This window comes from Brassica oleracea, chromosome C3, assembly GCF_000695525.1.
Source record: "Brassica oleracea var. oleracea cultivar TO1000 chromosome C3, BOL, whole genome shotgun sequence".
Lineage (NCBI taxonomy): Eukaryota > Viridiplantae > Streptophyta > Magnoliopsida > Brassicales > Brassicaceae > Brassica > Brassica oleracea.
Window position 1 is genome coordinate 35846288 of NC_027750.1, and position 16000 is coordinate 35862287.

The 16000-nt window shown below is 33.1% G+C and overlaps 1 protein-coding gene and 1 long non-coding RNA gene across 5 annotated transcripts; one reads left to right on the forward strand and one right to left on the reverse strand.

Moving 5' to 3' along the window:
* Positions 1 to 4060: 4060 nt before the first annotated feature.
* LOC106329265 lies at positions 4061 to 5828 on the reverse strand. 4 transcript variants are annotated; one of them, XR_001267768.1, is made up of 4 exons: positions 5054 to 5828; positions 4743 to 4866; positions 4488 to 4570; positions 4061 to 4416 (listed from the first exon to the last, which is right to left on the reverse strand). It is a non-coding gene; the product is annotated as an uncharacterized LOC106329265 (long non-coding RNA). The 4 variants fall into 4 exon arrangements; XR_001267769.1 differs by having other exon boundaries at positions 4743 to 4997; XR_001267770.1 differs by having other exon boundaries at positions 4743 to 4831; positions 4928 to 5828.
* Positions 5829 to 10044: 4216 nt separating this feature from the next.
* Positions 10045 to 11942, forward strand: LOC106331505 (probable mitochondrial adenine nucleotide transporter BTL3). The gene is made up of 4 exons (XM_013769881.1): positions 10045 to 10656; positions 10809 to 11112; positions 11185 to 11652; positions 11726 to 11942. The coding sequence occupies exons 1-4, from the start codon at positions 10256 to 10258 to the stop codon at positions 11801 to 11803; spliced, it is 1251 nt and encodes a 416-aa protein (XP_013625335.1). The 5' UTR covers positions 10045 to 10255; the 3' UTR covers positions 11804 to 11942.
* The last annotated feature ends 4058 nt before the right edge of the window (positions 11943 to 16000 follow it).

Consider the following 16000-nt stretch of genomic DNA (forward strand, 5'->3'; position numbering starts at 1 on the left):
AAATGCTATGAAAATATATCTTAAAATGTTATAATTTTATTAGAATATATATTAGATAGTCACACTAAAATTTTGTTATCAAAATAACTAAAAATAAATAATATTAGAAAACTTCAAAGCTGAGTCCCTCTGTTTTTTTTTTGTTTTACAATTTATTTGTAACCGACCTAATAATAAATTTTACTCATATATATTTGCTTAATCTATAATTACAAGTATTTACTAATAATTAACCGACCTAATAATAAATCTTACTCATATATATTTACTTAATCTATAATTACAAGTTCTTTTCTTTCCTCACGAGATTTTTCAGATTCATCAAACTCCAGAAAATTACCAAAAACTCCAGAAAATTACCAAAAATGATGTGATGGCACCATGAAAAAAATAAATAAATCAAAACTACTTATCAAGACATCAGGGTATATTTAATCTTCAAATATAATAACATGTACATTATTTAACTAATATGTATATTTTTAAATATAACGATTTGTAATAAATATATTTGAACATTATTTTCAAATTATCATCCCGCCCTAGTTTTTAATAAAAAATGATCCGGTTCATCAGAAATAAATTATATAATAACAACAAAAAATATTGTATATGTATAAATAAAATGATCAAATATATAAAAAAAGTTATCGATAATATATACACATAAATCTTGCGCATGTCTTATCCTAGTATTATTATCGAAAGAAACCAAGAAAGAAGTTTTTATAGAAAAGATGGTATCATAAGCAGTGGTGAACCTAGGTAAGCCAAGAAGGGGGCAAGTGCCACCACAAAAATTTCAAAATTTGCATATTATACCTCAAACTTTAGTTACTTTATCCTATTAAATATCATGTCTTAGCCATATATTTAAGTTTATATGTGTTTTGCCCCCATAAAAAAAGGATTCTACATTCGCCACTGATCAGAAGTCTAAGAGATAGATTGAAAACGCTTATATATATATATAGCATTACTAGCATTTCCACACTTCTCCTCAGATTGAAAATCGTCTCCATGGAAGGTTGTGTTCACTCCTGTGAAGATTTCGATTCTTTTCTGTTCTAAATCTTTTGCCGCACACTGAACACTTGAATCTGTGCGTCTCCATGAACGTCCTTACACGTAACGCTATCACTTCAGCTTCTGGGTTTTGGTGCAACGGATGAGTTGGGTTGTTGGGTCGACCTCGTCCCCTCTCTTCACGGTTCAAGTTGTTTGCTCCGGTCGTGGCGCCGCCGTCGGGGAGGGGAGACTGGGTGTAGGATGATGATGAATTTGTGTTGTTGTGCGATGAAGACATCCTCTCACAGGGTCTGCTTTTTGCTTAATCTACAAAGATCCATTAATCAAATACTTACAAAAATGAGAGAAAATACATTAATTAAATGAAATACTATGATTTAGAAGAAAACCTAAGCAAATAATAAGAAGAACATGACGTAACCACAGAGATTGAGGAGGACATGAAAAGTATATAACTACAAGACATTAGCCAGACCAAATATTGGAAAATAAATGCATATGCAAATACCCTGGGCAAATACTATGTACCCCAAAGAAAAGAACTTGTATGGCTCTTTTAATAATTGGAACTGAGTCTTGTAGATTCTCAATATATATATGGAGTTTTTTTTACTTTCCCTAATTTTTATTTTTTAACAAATCTTATACGTTTCTACTTTCTATAATGTTTCTTCCATGGTTGTTGCTAACTAGTTGTTGTAGCTTTTATCCCTTCCTCATGATCATTGACTCATTGGTCAGCTATTAATCAAAACTAAATCAGAGAGAAATTTAAATTATGACATTTATATTTATTTTATCCCATCAATTAAAAACAAGGAAATTCTTTCATGGTTGTTGCTAGCTAGTTGTTGTAGCTTCTACCCCTTCATTGACGTATTGGTCAGCTATTAATCAAATTTAAGATAACATCGGCGTTACAAAGAATTGAGGTAGTTCCCCTGATTAATACAATACAACTGAATTATAGCAAATCTCTCTCTAGCTTGCACTTGAGCGACATGTTACAATTTTTGTTCTAGTGCTTCTTCTCAAAAACGTTCAAAATTTGTAAAATATGATAATGTAACTTCTTCTCAATTGCTTCTTCGATTTGGTGCATGTAGAAAAGAAAAGAAGGTATAGTTTATATAGAAAAGATGATACGACAGTCACATCGAGAAAGACACGGTACAAATATTATTTGAAAGAAACCAAAAGAAAGACGGTAACATAGTTGTTTATATAGAAAGATGGTATCATTAGTTGATCGTAACGCTTATAGCATTACTCGCATTTCCACTTCTCCTCAGTTTCGAAATTGTTTATATGAAACGATGTGTACACTCCTTTGAAGATTTCGATCAATTTCTCTTATAAATCTTCTGCCGCACACTAAACATATGTAGCTGCCCGTCTCCGTGAGCTTCACTTCAGCATCTTGGTTGTGGTCAGCAACGGATGAGTTGGGTTGTTGGGAAGACGGAGGAGTGGAAGATGATGTTTTTTTTTTGTTGTTGTGCGATGAAGACATCTTCTCAGGTCTTGCTTTTGCTTAGTCTACGTAGATCCATTAATAAATACAGAAATGAATTATGATTTAGAAGAAAACCTAAACAAATAATAAAAATAACATGAAGTAACCAACCATAGAGATTTGAGGACATGAAAAGAAGAAGAAAATATATATAACTACAAGACATTAACCAGAACAAAGAGACCATATATAGGCATATGCAAATACACATACCTCAAAGAAAAAATGGGATGGGTTTGTTTTTCTCTCTTGCTTTTAATAATTGGAACTGAGTCTTGTATATTCTCAATATATATAGCTGCAATTTTCTACTTACACTCATTTTCTTTTTTTAAGAAAATATTAGACCTTTCTACTCTATAATGTTTCTTCCATGGTTGTTGCTAGCTAGTTGTTGTAGATTTTAGCCCTTCCTTGACTCATTGGTCGACAGCTACTAATCAAAAATAAACCGGAGAAAAAAATTCAACTGTGACATTTATGTTTATTTTATCCCAACAAATAAAAACAAAATTCTTCCATGGTTGTTGTAGCTTTTAGCCCTTCATTGACTCATATCAGCTATTAACCAAAACTAAACCGGGAATTTTTTTAAAAACCGAACTAGAATTGAAAAGAGGATAAATCATAAATGTAAATAGTGCTAACTTCGGACAACATGTCAACAACGGCCATTAACTTCTGCATTGATCTTACTTCTCTTTGGTATCTGATTAATAATGTTTTCAGAATATTAAAACTGTTATTGTTAAATCAACTTTTTCTAGGAAAAGAAATAAGATATTGTTGCTCCTAACATTATATTTATACAATACTAGGGATTGGTCCGTCTTACGGGCGGCAGAGTTTACACAAAATTATTCTATATTAAAGTATATTTTAATTTTACAAAACATTTGTAAAATTATTTTAAATTGAAGAAAATAAAATAATTTGATCTCTAATTAGATCAAAATCAATATTTCTTATAATCAAATATTTAAAGAAACCAATTTTTATCTTCTTTATTTTATAATTGTAATTATTATTTTTTACGTTTTAGTTAATTACACACAAACACGAATAATTACGTTTATATATATATATATTGTAATTGATTATAAAAATAAGTTAGTATACAAATTTATAAATATTTTGTTAATTGTTTTCTGCCTAATAAATTTAAAATGTTAGAATTCATAGTTTGCTGCGTATTTTATTAAATAATTTCGAGTTGATAGTATGAGTTTGAAGTAATCAATATTTTGATCTAAATATTTTTTATTCTTGATTATGTAGGTTTTGTAACTAATTTTTTTTCATAATTAAATTTACCAGTCTAACTTAATTTATATAGTATGCAATCTTGGTTTGATATAAATATCTTTTTCATTAGTTTGACCAAAAAAAATTCTGTTGCTAGATTATTACGTAGAAAAATGGGTAACGTGATTTAGATAAGCAGATAACTAAAAGGTTTTCATTCCAAACTGAATCATTTTATTATAGAGAAAAAGTTTAGTTGAAATTGGCCAAACCAACGAAATGCTATTGTCCTCCAAACAGATTTATGAGAACCTGTTATAAATGAAAAATTAGACGAAAACCAAACTACTCTTAAGCAAACTACCACACCAAAAGGCCAAAACATTATATTTATATCACGAGTGAAAAAAAAAAAAATACGACCTCTTGTTGGAGAGGTCATTATTTTCTTTTATCTATTGGCCATCATCACGAGTGACAATAAATTCTTACACTATTGGTCTGGTGGAAAAACTGAGACACATAGGGTATATATACAACACACTCGTGATGAATCTCTCCTCTCCTTTTCTTCTCACTTTTGGCTTCCTTTCATCATACTCCAGCTTCTCTTGTTACTCCTGGACCTGTTTTATAAGTAACACTTGGCCTCAAGAAATAAAAACAATAAATACATCGTAAGAGGAAAAGATCATACCCAATGGCCATCTCGAGGATAAGCTTATCTTTATCAATCATGTGAGATGTCTTGGTGAAGACAGTGTTATGGTAGTAAGGGTTCTAATCAAAGAAAAGATCAAACGTGAATCTTTTTGGTTCTTTAAACCCATTCAATTTGATATCTTTGAGATACTTGCGAGCTCATTCATCTTGCTTATATTTAGAATAATCATTGGAAATCCATCTAGAAAGAGAGTAACATTTTCTTTAAAAACATATCCTAATAACGAACCTCCAAACCGGCAATCCCATTGTTCTTAATTTAAGCCTCAAAGAACAGCTCAAGCCGGTGAACTCTTTTGGTTCTTCAACCTTTTTCCACTGGAAATCAGAGCTCATTAATGTCGCTTATTTATCTATAATCATAGGGAACATACATCAAGTGAGAATCAAATTTTCATAAACGAATCTCCTCACCGGCTATTTCATTGTTTCTAAGATGTTGCAAACTTAGTCACCAACATGTGTGTACATTGTATAGATGATCCTAACAAAAAAATCTCGTTATCACAAAATAAACTAACACTAAATGCCTAGACATACCTTTCACAGTCTTTCATTTGGCGTTTCTCAAAGAGGATGCTCGAGTAAAAGACGAATGTGGATCCCATAACTTCATTATCATCATTGTTGTTATAACGAATGTTTTTTTGTATCAGCTTTAGTTCTGTTTCTGATTTCTCTGTGGATCTCGCCGGGCCAATCTTGACTCGCCGTGTTTCCCTCCATGCCGATCTATACCCGAAGCTGCTCATCACGACCTCCACCGCTTCCGCTCGAAACAGATCTAAAAACCACCACTTCGTCCTCTAGCAAAATCGTGAAGAGGAAGAAACCAGATCTGTGCTCGCTTCCAAAGCTTCAGCCGTTTTGAAGACTAAGTAGCGAGAGCTCCGACTGATTTACAGCGGTAACTGTATCAATTGAAGTCGCTCAGAGGTGTTACCGGCTGGACTTTCAAGAGACGGTGGTCGTCTAGGACACAGAAAAGGAAAACTCAGTTGAGGTCATTGAATAACTCATATCGGAAACAAACGGAAATGGAAGAGAGACTGAGAACGAAGAGCCAAAGAAGATAGAAAAATTAGGAAAAGAAAATCAGCTTGAGGAACAACAATAACGATAACAATTTCGAAGGGAAGCGACGAACAAAAGAAGCCGTGAAGAGGATCATGAGAGCATATCTGGAAGTGATAACACATGCCCTTTCGTTTGATCTTAGATTCAACATTTTGGCTAAAGAAAACGCAAGCCCAACATTACCAGAGCCTTGCTCACATGTCTTTTGATTGGCTGATTTTTTTATCCCATGTCTTATATTCCCCTTTTAGTATTGTACTAGAACTAGAGGCTGTGCCGGGGTATTTATATATATATATATATATATATTTTTAGATCAATCATAAATATAAAATTATCAGACGAACTTAAAACTATTTTAAGCCTTTTTCAAAAGATAAAAACTTAAAACTATTTTCTTTTGTATTGTTTTAAGAACACTGATATGAAATTATTAAGGGAAAAAAAATTTTAGAGCAAAAAAATGATAAATATGTCCCTTTATACTAATATCATATACTTTATGTCCCATTAAACTAATTATTTTCAAAATGACAATAATGCCCTTAAAATTGTAATTTTTAAATATAATAAATAATGGGTTCGTTTTTTTTGTTTTTTTAAAAAATGACTTTTTCAAAATATGAAAGTGAATATTCCCAAATATTTTGTTTCCATATTTTTAGAAACTGATTTCTTATCCGTAGAATACAACTAATATGTAGAAATCGGTTTCTACATGTTTTTAGAATTATATTAATGTGTAGATTTTGATTTCTACATGTTTTAGATATACTGTAAATCCGTAGAAGTCAGTTTCTACGTGTTTTAGATTTATATTAATGTGTAGATTTTGATTTCTAAAGATTTTAGATCGGTAAATTAATCACGGAATGTGTATTCTAAATATTTTTAGAATACTCTTATTTACGTAGATCACATATTCTAAAAATTGTAGATCCAATGAAAAAAGTGGATTTTATTTTCTACTTCGTAAAATGTCATTTCTACTTTATTTATAACAATAATTGAAATTTATGATTTAAACATTTTTAGAACTGAAAAAAATACCCCTAAATTTATATAGGTATTTTATCAATATTTACCATTTTTCCAAAAAAAAAATTGTTTGTAAAACTATTTATTAAATTTATTTTCAAAAATATTAAATGGTATTATAAGTAAAACTGTCACAAAATATATATTAGTCTAAAAGAACATAGTTATCATTATTTTTCTCTAAAAAAACAATTTTCCCAATTATTAATTGGTGACAATTCATCCTGGAGCAGTGTTGTTACATAGTGAGGTCCTGGGTTCGAGACTCACCTTATTATCTGTAATATTAATATATATATATATATATATATATTAATAATGGTGAAAAGGTTGAATATATAATTAATTAAAAATTAATTGTTATTCATTCATTTTGTTTGTTTGGATTTTTTTTTTTGAATTTTTTAAATCTACAAATAGTTAAATTAGTTTTTAATTTAAAAATCAACTAATATCTATGTTTTTTTTTACTAACAATCAGATGAAGGAGTTCTCTGTATCATAAGTTACTGACACTATGCAACCCACAGACTAATGTTATATGCACATTTTCTTCTTTTGTTTTGTTATGAAAATTTAAGTATTTTTTTTCTAGTAAAAGTGATTCTGTTTTTAGAGTATATGCTTATTTAAATGATTTGCTAGATTGAAAATTTAAATTTGATTGATCTAAAATATGCGAGCTTTTGAAAAAGCACCAAATGTTTATCAATAAATAAAACATTGGGCCAACAGTTCTGTTGTTTGAAATAATTGTTTCTCTTATTTGTTTTAACTAATTAATTTTCAAGAATATGTTGATTAATAGAATTTTTTTATTGAGAGTTTATAGTTGCTACTTTCTAGCTTCATACAGTTATTATTTACTTTGCCAACCTATTAATCCTCTCTTACTTGTGCAAAAAAAAAAAGATAACTGAAAACCAATCCGAATTGTGGAAATTCATTATAGTAAAAGTCATTTGGGCTGTCACAAAAAAAAAACTGACACAAATGATCATCAGAAGCTAATAACTCAGATGCTTCCACATATTTCAGAAGCACTACTTTTTTCGGGCAGTATACCAGTAAGTCAGGGACTTGAGAGCCTTGTATGAGTTTGTTTCATTGATTCATGAACTCAAAAGAACAACCTGTCTTCTTTCACAGAGGTCAGCATTCTCGATACCAGCTTAAAGTGATCAGCTTCAATGGGATTATGCTAACATGGAAAACCTGGTTGCTTGTTGATCAGGGAAGAAGTTGAGCACCCATCTGATTACTTCTTTTTGGATGGTCTCTGCTAGTTCTATCAACACCTGAAGACTATTTGAAAAGGGAAAAGTTAACTGAAAGAGAGTTATGTATTCACCTTATTTGCTTTTTTGAACATAAACTTTGAGATCAACATTTGTCTTGGTCTTTCAGGCGAATCAAAATTGGAGATTTTATATTTCATCTGAAGAAGAATCTAACTCATCAGAAGGGTCCACTTCTGTAAACTGATTTCCTCCCCCCGTTGCTAATATATAGTCATATGTTTTCATCCTCTGCAAGTATTTAAGCACTACCTGTTAAACAATAAATTTAAGCAGAGTAATTCTGCTAGCTTTAATTATGGCTTGGAGACTGTATAAGAATTACCTTTTTGATAAGAACCAGATAGAAGAGGAAAAATTTCCCCATGGCTGCTGAAACATAGGCTGCTAACCAAACCAACATAACCTGTAAAACACAAAATATTACAAACTTCATAAGGCAAGAGAAATTGCATTATATTTCATGAGAAATAAGTAAGTGTGAAGAGCATACAGATATTGGAGCTAGAGACCATCTAGGGAACACTACATGAAGCCTTCTCTTGAGTTCAGTTTCCATCCCTTTCTTGGCCACAAAACTCCTGAAAAATATGGCAATGGCTGTTACACCTTCTAAAATTAGCTTTTGCAACAAAGGCCAATCAGTTCTGTCACGTGAATGAGCTATATAGGTAGGTGAGAAAGACAATACAAACCACGAGCAAGACGAAAACCATTAGAAGTATGAAAGTATTGTAGTTCCTTTTCCCAAGGCAGTTATTGAGCCACTGATTACACCAAACATCCAAAGAGAAAGCTTATGGATAAACAAAAAAACAAACAAAACAGTCTAGAGAAGTCCCAATTTTCTGAAAAAGGCAAACCTCTAAATCACAAATTGAGCAATAAAAGATCTCATCTTCCTCCTCATTAGGATCTGGTTTAACAACATCATCTTTCATAGTGAAATAGTCCCACATACACACACCAGTCAGTAGTCACTGCATTATAAGAAATAGTTGGGAAAAATTACTAATATATCGAAGACAACTGACGCTAACGGAATTGAATTAGGAATAGCATATCAAAGTATATATTCCAATCTATCTAACAAAAACAATCTAGAGAGATGGCAATAGTTTCAGAAGCATTTCTTATAGGTGTTGTTTCCAGGACGAAAGGGAGCCTACCTGATAATCAGCAAGACCCATTAGTTAAGTTTCACATTTTCAGACATATTACCACTGCAGCGAAAGACGGTTCGGTGGATGCGTTTCAGACGTATTGAGACGGCGCTGAAGCAGCAGCGTTGGGATTCCAGCTCGCCAATTATATTCCTTCACCGTATTTCATGAAGTTTCGTACGGATCTTAACATCAAACCTAGAATCTGAACAAAGTGGCTTAAATTCAAATTCAGAAACATGATGATATCGAACGGAGAGTCTGATCCACTCGCGATGAGTTTCTTCAGAAATTTATTGTACGCCGAAATATCATTGAGATTGGTCTTCAATCAACCGATATTTGATTGCTTCTCTGCAACTTCCGATTCAAGCTTCTTTGTTGTATATGTTTTTCTGGTGAATTTTGATGAGGAGCAGAGATTTGTGGTGAAGGGGTTTATATAAGGTAACAAACAAAAGGAGTCAGAACGATAACGTCTGTTCCGATATAAGGAGTAAAGAACATAATTGAATGATCGAGATGGGTGATAAATTCAGATATGCGTAACGGTTCCGACGAAGTGGAAGTGCCGGAGTCGATCTTTGCTTCAGTTGAATGGGAGAGGTATGCTTGGAATGGGCAATATGTCAAATTATTTTGAGCCCATACAAATAGCCCAGTATTTTTCTTGTATCGATTGGAGCAAGTGTGATGTGGCAAAATAAAGTAATCATATTGGCCGAATTAACAATCCAACGTGGATAGGTTAGAATCTCTCCATATCGGACTTTTAGTAGTGTTAGATATTGATAGCATCTATGGATGAATTTCTCAAAAAAAAAAAAAAAACATCTATGGATGAAAGATTAATGAGTAACACACTAGACAAAACATAAACCAGCTTGACAATTGTTTTTAGTAATAGATACCACCACTTTGTATTAGTGTGACATGACACCATTGATTTCCATAAAGTGCACATGTTCACCAAAACATACCTGTCTTAATATATTCTCTTTTGCGGGCGAGAACGATGTTAGTGAGTAGCTGAGAAGGAGGATTAAAGTAGAGCAATCTATATTAGGGATTCGTCTCTCTTCCTTCCTTTCGATCGATTCTGTTCTTCTGAAAGTTTCCGACTTTCTTTCTTAACTTTTTTTGTCTCCAATCGAAGACCCTTTGAAATGCGTGGCCTTGATCGATGGATTGCTGAGGCAATCAGATCAGAATCGTCGGATCTCGATCGTCAAAATAAAATCCTAGGGGGATTGTTTCTCGACGAATCTCTTCCTTCCTCGTCCGTCTCCTTTGTCTCCTCTAAGAGCTGTTCAGTCAGTTCGTGTCTCTTTGTCCGAAAGTCGAGTGCTTTGAAGCTTAGGAGACGAAACGGGAACAGAGGAGGACCTCTGTTTTCGTCAGTCAGTTTATCTATAAATGAGAGTAATGGCGAGGAAGACGAAGAAGGTGGTGAAGGGTGTAATGGTCAACACGTGTACAAGTCTCCTCCGCTGAAGGAGAATGGATCAGGAGCTCTCAACACCACCAAGCATTTATGGGCTGGAGCTTTTGCAGCCATGGTTTCAAGGTAATGGTTTTGTTATCATAGGGATTCATTAGTTAGTCTAAAGTTGTAGACTTTCAAGTGCTACTTACTGAAATGCTTATATGAGATCTTTGTATTGATTTGGTTGTTGAAGTTTGGTGGCTCATTGGGTTTTAGGGTTTTGGTTTGAGCAGAACTTGCATTGCACCTCTTGAGCGGATGAAGCTAGAGTACATTGTCCGTGGAGAGCAACGGAATCTTCTTGGACTCATTCAGAGGATTGCTACCACTGAAGGGATTAGAGGATTCTGGAAAGGGAACTTGGTTAATATTCTCCGGACCGCTCCTTTCAAGTCCATCAACTTCTATGCTTATGACACATACAGAGGCCAGCTTCTGAGATTGTCTGGAAACGAAGAAACCACTAACTTCGAGAGGTTTGTGGCCGGTGCAGCTGCTGGAGTTACTGCTAGTTTGCTCTGTCTACCACTCGATACCGTAAGTTAGAATCACAACAAAAACATTCCTTCCATGAGTGAGTGACCATCTTTTGAGCATTTGAATTTGCAGATAAGAACGGTTATGGTGGCTCCTGGCGGAGAGGCATTAGGCGGTGTGGTTGGTGCGTTCCGTCACATGATTCAAACGGAAGGTTTCTTCTCGTTATACAAAGGTCTTGTGCCTTCTCTCGTTAGTATGGCTCCGGCGGGAGCTGTGTTCTACGGTGTCTATGATATTTTGAAGTCAGCTTACCTTCACACACCGGAAGGTAAGAAACGGCTTGAACACATGAAACAAGAAGGTGAAGAGCTAAACGCTTTCGATCAGCTGGAGCTTGGTCCAATGAGAACTTTGTTGTATGGAGCAATCGCTGGGGCTTGCTCGGAAGCAGCTACTTATCCGTTTGAAGTTGTGAGAAGGCATTTGCAAATGCAGTCGCATGCGAGAAAGTTGAGCACTGTGGCTACTTGTGTGAAGATCATTGAGCAAGGAGGTGTTCCTGCGTTATATGCTGGCTTGATTCCCAGCTTATTGCAGGCATGTTTCCTTTTATTCTAGTCATTAACTAATAATCTCTTAGATTAAGTCTTAATCCTCTTGGTAATTGCAGGTTTTACCTTCGGCAGCGATTAGTTACTTTGTGTATGAGTTCATGAAAGTTGTCATGAAGGTGGAATCAGCACAATAGCTGGCTTGTTGCTCTCAAGTTACTTCCTCTCATTTGTTATTCCACAACCATATAGTTGTGAAACAAGTTGTTTCAGTTAACTGATTGCAATAAAAAAATAATAATAAGATTTTGAAATTCCAATTTGGTTTTCTGTGTTGTTGGGAGAAATACAAAGCTTGGTCGTGTGAAAGGATACAAACACAGGATACAAACATCGAAAAACCGAAAACCAAAAAAAATCTGTTTTTTTTTTTGGAAAATTGGACCGGAATTAACCGAAAACAAAAAAAAAAATTGGTTATTTTCAAAAAAAGTTTTGAAAACCAAAATTAACCAATAACCGAACCGAACCGAAATTTAATTCAATACAAGAATTAATACAAGAATCACAATTGCCTTGGAGACATCAAACCAAGACCACACCATATGAGTCTTTGAGCTGTCTTTACGGTTGCCATCCATATTGTTGGTTTCTAGCACCAGCAGTTGGGTTCTGACCTCTTCCAGAGCTACCGTACTGACCACCACCTTGTGAGTAGTTAGGTGGTGGTCCAACACCATAAAGGCAAAAACAGAAATCTTTTGCGGATTAGTTTCTCACCTAAAAAACAATTGATAACTGGACATAAACAAAAGCAAATTGGCCAAAAAAAGGAGGATAACAGAGAAATACTAAGAAAAACTTACTTCTGTTTCCGGGTGGTTATATTTTATGCTTTGAACTGCATGTTTTTTTTTAAGTAAAAAAAAAGAAAGTATTTTCATTTTTTTTTCTGGGAATCCAAGCACCGTAAATTTTTCATCTCAACGCAAATCGAAGCATAAGTGTTCGTGTCCACAGCCCATTTCTTGAGAGATCATAGAAAACAAGGGTTAGACATTTAAGAGATGCTAAGAGATCTCCAATGTAAAACACCATTTTTTCTTCCAAAATGGAGTAAAAATGAAAATGGAGTAAAGTTGCTCTAATCCTACTTCATTTCTCACTCTATAATGGAGTGATGAACAAAAAAAAATAGATTACTCTATTTATGGAGTAAACTTCATTATGGAATGAGATATGAGGTTGAGTTGGAGCATTCTTTACTATATAATTACTTTTACTCTATTTTAGAGAAAAAAACGGAGTAGGAATGGAGACGACCTAACTACAACAATGATAATTTATTAACTCATTAGCAATGAAAAGGCCTCACCGTGACAAGTTTCAGCCCTGATAGCTGTGCTCACATGCATAAGCCAGTTGCAGGGGCGGCTGAAGACCAAGTGTCAGTAGTGCGATCCCCCCAGTGGGCCCATAATTTTTTTAATTGTAGTATAGCTTTTTTTGTAAACTATTACTTTTTTGTAAAACGAAACTAATGAAAAAAATTTACAAATCTAAATTTATGGAAACAAATTATAATTAACTAATAAAATAATATAATTAGCATTAAATAGTAATTAGCTGTAATGTGATTTTTAGGTATAATTATATTTATCAAAAAAAAAAATTCTCTTCTAAAAACTGTTCATATATCCAGTGACGATACAATTTCAAAAGATCTCAAAATCGATGATTCTTCGATGACTCTTGCATCGTTGGTTATTTTTTGTAAGTGGTCCTTATTATTTTGTTTACTATCCTATTTTTTTCTTTCTCTACACTTGATCTTCTAGAAAAATCATTGATTCTTTTTTTCTTTTTGGTTCTTTGATTCTTGCATAAAGTAAGATGACTTATACATGTATAGACTATCAATTAGTATAAGATAAACACATGTGCATAAAGAATTACGGACGTATCACTTATTTTGTTTTGGTATTGAGCAATTTTATTTTTCTAATTCCCAAGACTGTTTTTGTTTTGGTATTGAGCTATAAAGAATCAAGACTGTTTTAATTTTATGGGTATGTTTACCTTTTCAAACGAAAACTATTTCCTTATATTACTTAGTAGCTACAATATCAACATTACAGTTTCACATGTTAATGATCACTTTTTTTTGGTCGAAGTTAATGGTCACTTTTTTAGTTTTTCCCCGGGCCTGTAAAACGTTTGAGCCGGCCCCGGCCAGTTGACATGGCTACACATCCACAATACAAGTCTAACATTGTAGCATCCGTTCTTTGATTAGGCGTAATACACTGACTTGGTTGCAAAACTTCAATGGTTGAAAAAGGCAGGTGATAGTTCATGTGCAAAAGTAATCGCAGCTTTCAGTCAGAGAGAAACTAAGGTTAATGGAGAAGTGCTCTAAGAATGATGAAAATAAACATTCGAGATAGAAAATGTTGAAGGAAGCTTGAAAAGCAAGCTATCTAATCCTATGTAGTTCGGGAAATCTAATAGGATTAGGAAATTATCTTTTGTGTTATACCTAATGAGTTTAGGAAATTATGAATTATATGTAAGGAGATGCTAATGTGTAGCATAACTTATGAGTTGTGAGATTTGAGAGATTTAGTTTTTGAGTGAGTTTTCTAAAGCAATAGACGAGTTTGAGTTCGAATTCTTGTTTGTGATCTTGAGACTGAAATTCTATAGAAAATTGCGATAAGTTGTTTCAGAGAGTTAACATCTGCAGAGGACAGATGAAATTAGTCAGGGCAGAGTTTAATTTATACCAAGTATCATGAATGAAACAATCAAAATTAATTCAGAGACTAAAGAAGATAATGATGGATGTAAATGTAATTGTTTAGATAAAATCACCTCCACATGAGCATCATTGTTGAGATTGTATGTGATGGATTCATCAAGGATTGCTCGCGGAAAATGGTGTCGTGCACGGATAATCTCCTCTTCCTCAACATACCAAAAAAATTGAATGGAATGGAGTTATGGTTTGGCATAGATCTCTATCTAAGCAGCCACTAGACGCAAAAGGATTCAAGAACTTATTTATGTTTCTCTACAACTTCCTTTTCTTCATAAAATATAAAAATTTCAAAAGTTTAATCGTTTAAACAAAGAGGAGCAGTATAGATCTGAGTATGCCTAGATAACTTGATATCTCTCGGGCCAGTTACTCGTAGCCTCTGAATCACCAAAGGACCATGCATAGCTCGGAAGAAATCCACCAGCAAGCTTCTTTTCTGCCATTCTATTCGCTTTTTTCCTTGCATATTTCTCCAATTGCTTTTTCCTCCTCTACTTTTCTTTCTTATTTTCCTTTCCCGCAACTCTCTTTTTAGCTTCTCCTTAGCTTCCCTTTGTGCTTGGCCCATGTCCATATGAGATAGAAACCTTCTCCATCTCCACTTTCCTTTAGCCCCGAAGAGTTTTCCTTAACTTGAACCTTTGCGATAGATTACCATAGTACTGTGTCCAGCTTTATTTCAGTAGACTGAGATCTTCTTCGAAATCCCATCTCTTGTTATTAATTAGGACTGTCTTTTGAGGCTATGGAGCTTTTTTAAGCCAATTGCTTATCAAACTTTTTATTTGAACATCTGCCGATTGATCACCTATTGTGTTAATAACCTATTTCGGTGGTCCTAAAACAGAAAAATTAGATAATTAATGATCGACCAGACGTAACAACACACAAAAACTTAACAGTATTAAGACAATATTTTGAACAGCACATAAGAATACTAAGGCTCCAATTGGTGATCATATTTTGGGAAAAAATGATGATGAATTCTTTGTTCCTCTGGTTTTATATTAATCATGTTGATTTTTTTGTCAATTTTATACAAAAATATATGTTTTACTAGTTTAAAAATATTTTTGGTGTTTTAGTAAAAAATATTTATCAAACATATAAAGATATTTCAATTTATTTCAATTCTTGAATTCACTGTCTTTAAAGTTTTCTAAAAATAAGAAAATTTTGAATACATATGTAATATATTTTAGCCTTTTACGTAAATGGATCTTTTGACCTTTTTAGTAATCTTTGTTTCTTTTGATCGAATTTTTAATACTTGGATATTATGTTCCTAAAATTTAGAAAGATATACAATGAATTTCGAATGCAATATAAACAAAGTGAATATTATTAATCACAGGTACATTGATCTAAAATACTATAATATCAATAAAAATGCATTAGCATCGAGACTAAAATACGAAAAATATTTTATTTCTTTCATTTGACAGAACATGTTTGATTGTTTTCCAACAACATACATGATTTAATGTACTCCAATTTCAGCGAGATGATAATTTAGGATTGATCAGACTAAAATATATGAATCATATTATACTTATACCATTTGACAGAACAT

Excerpts from the sequence above, each read along its gene's own strand:
- LOC106331505 (XM_013769881.1), top strand. The coding sequence starts at position 10,256 with ATGCGTGGCCTTGATCGATGGATTGCTGAGGCAATCAGATCAGAATCG. Across the intron at positions 10,657-10,808 it reads TTTGCAGCCATGGTTTCAAG|AACTTGCATTGCACCTCTTG; the intron begins GTAATGGTTTTG and ends TGGTTTGAGCAG. Across the intron at positions 11,653-11,725 it reads TGATTCCCAGCTTATTGCAG|GTTTTACCTTCGGCAGCGAT; the intron begins GCATGTTTCCTT and ends TGGTAATTGCAG.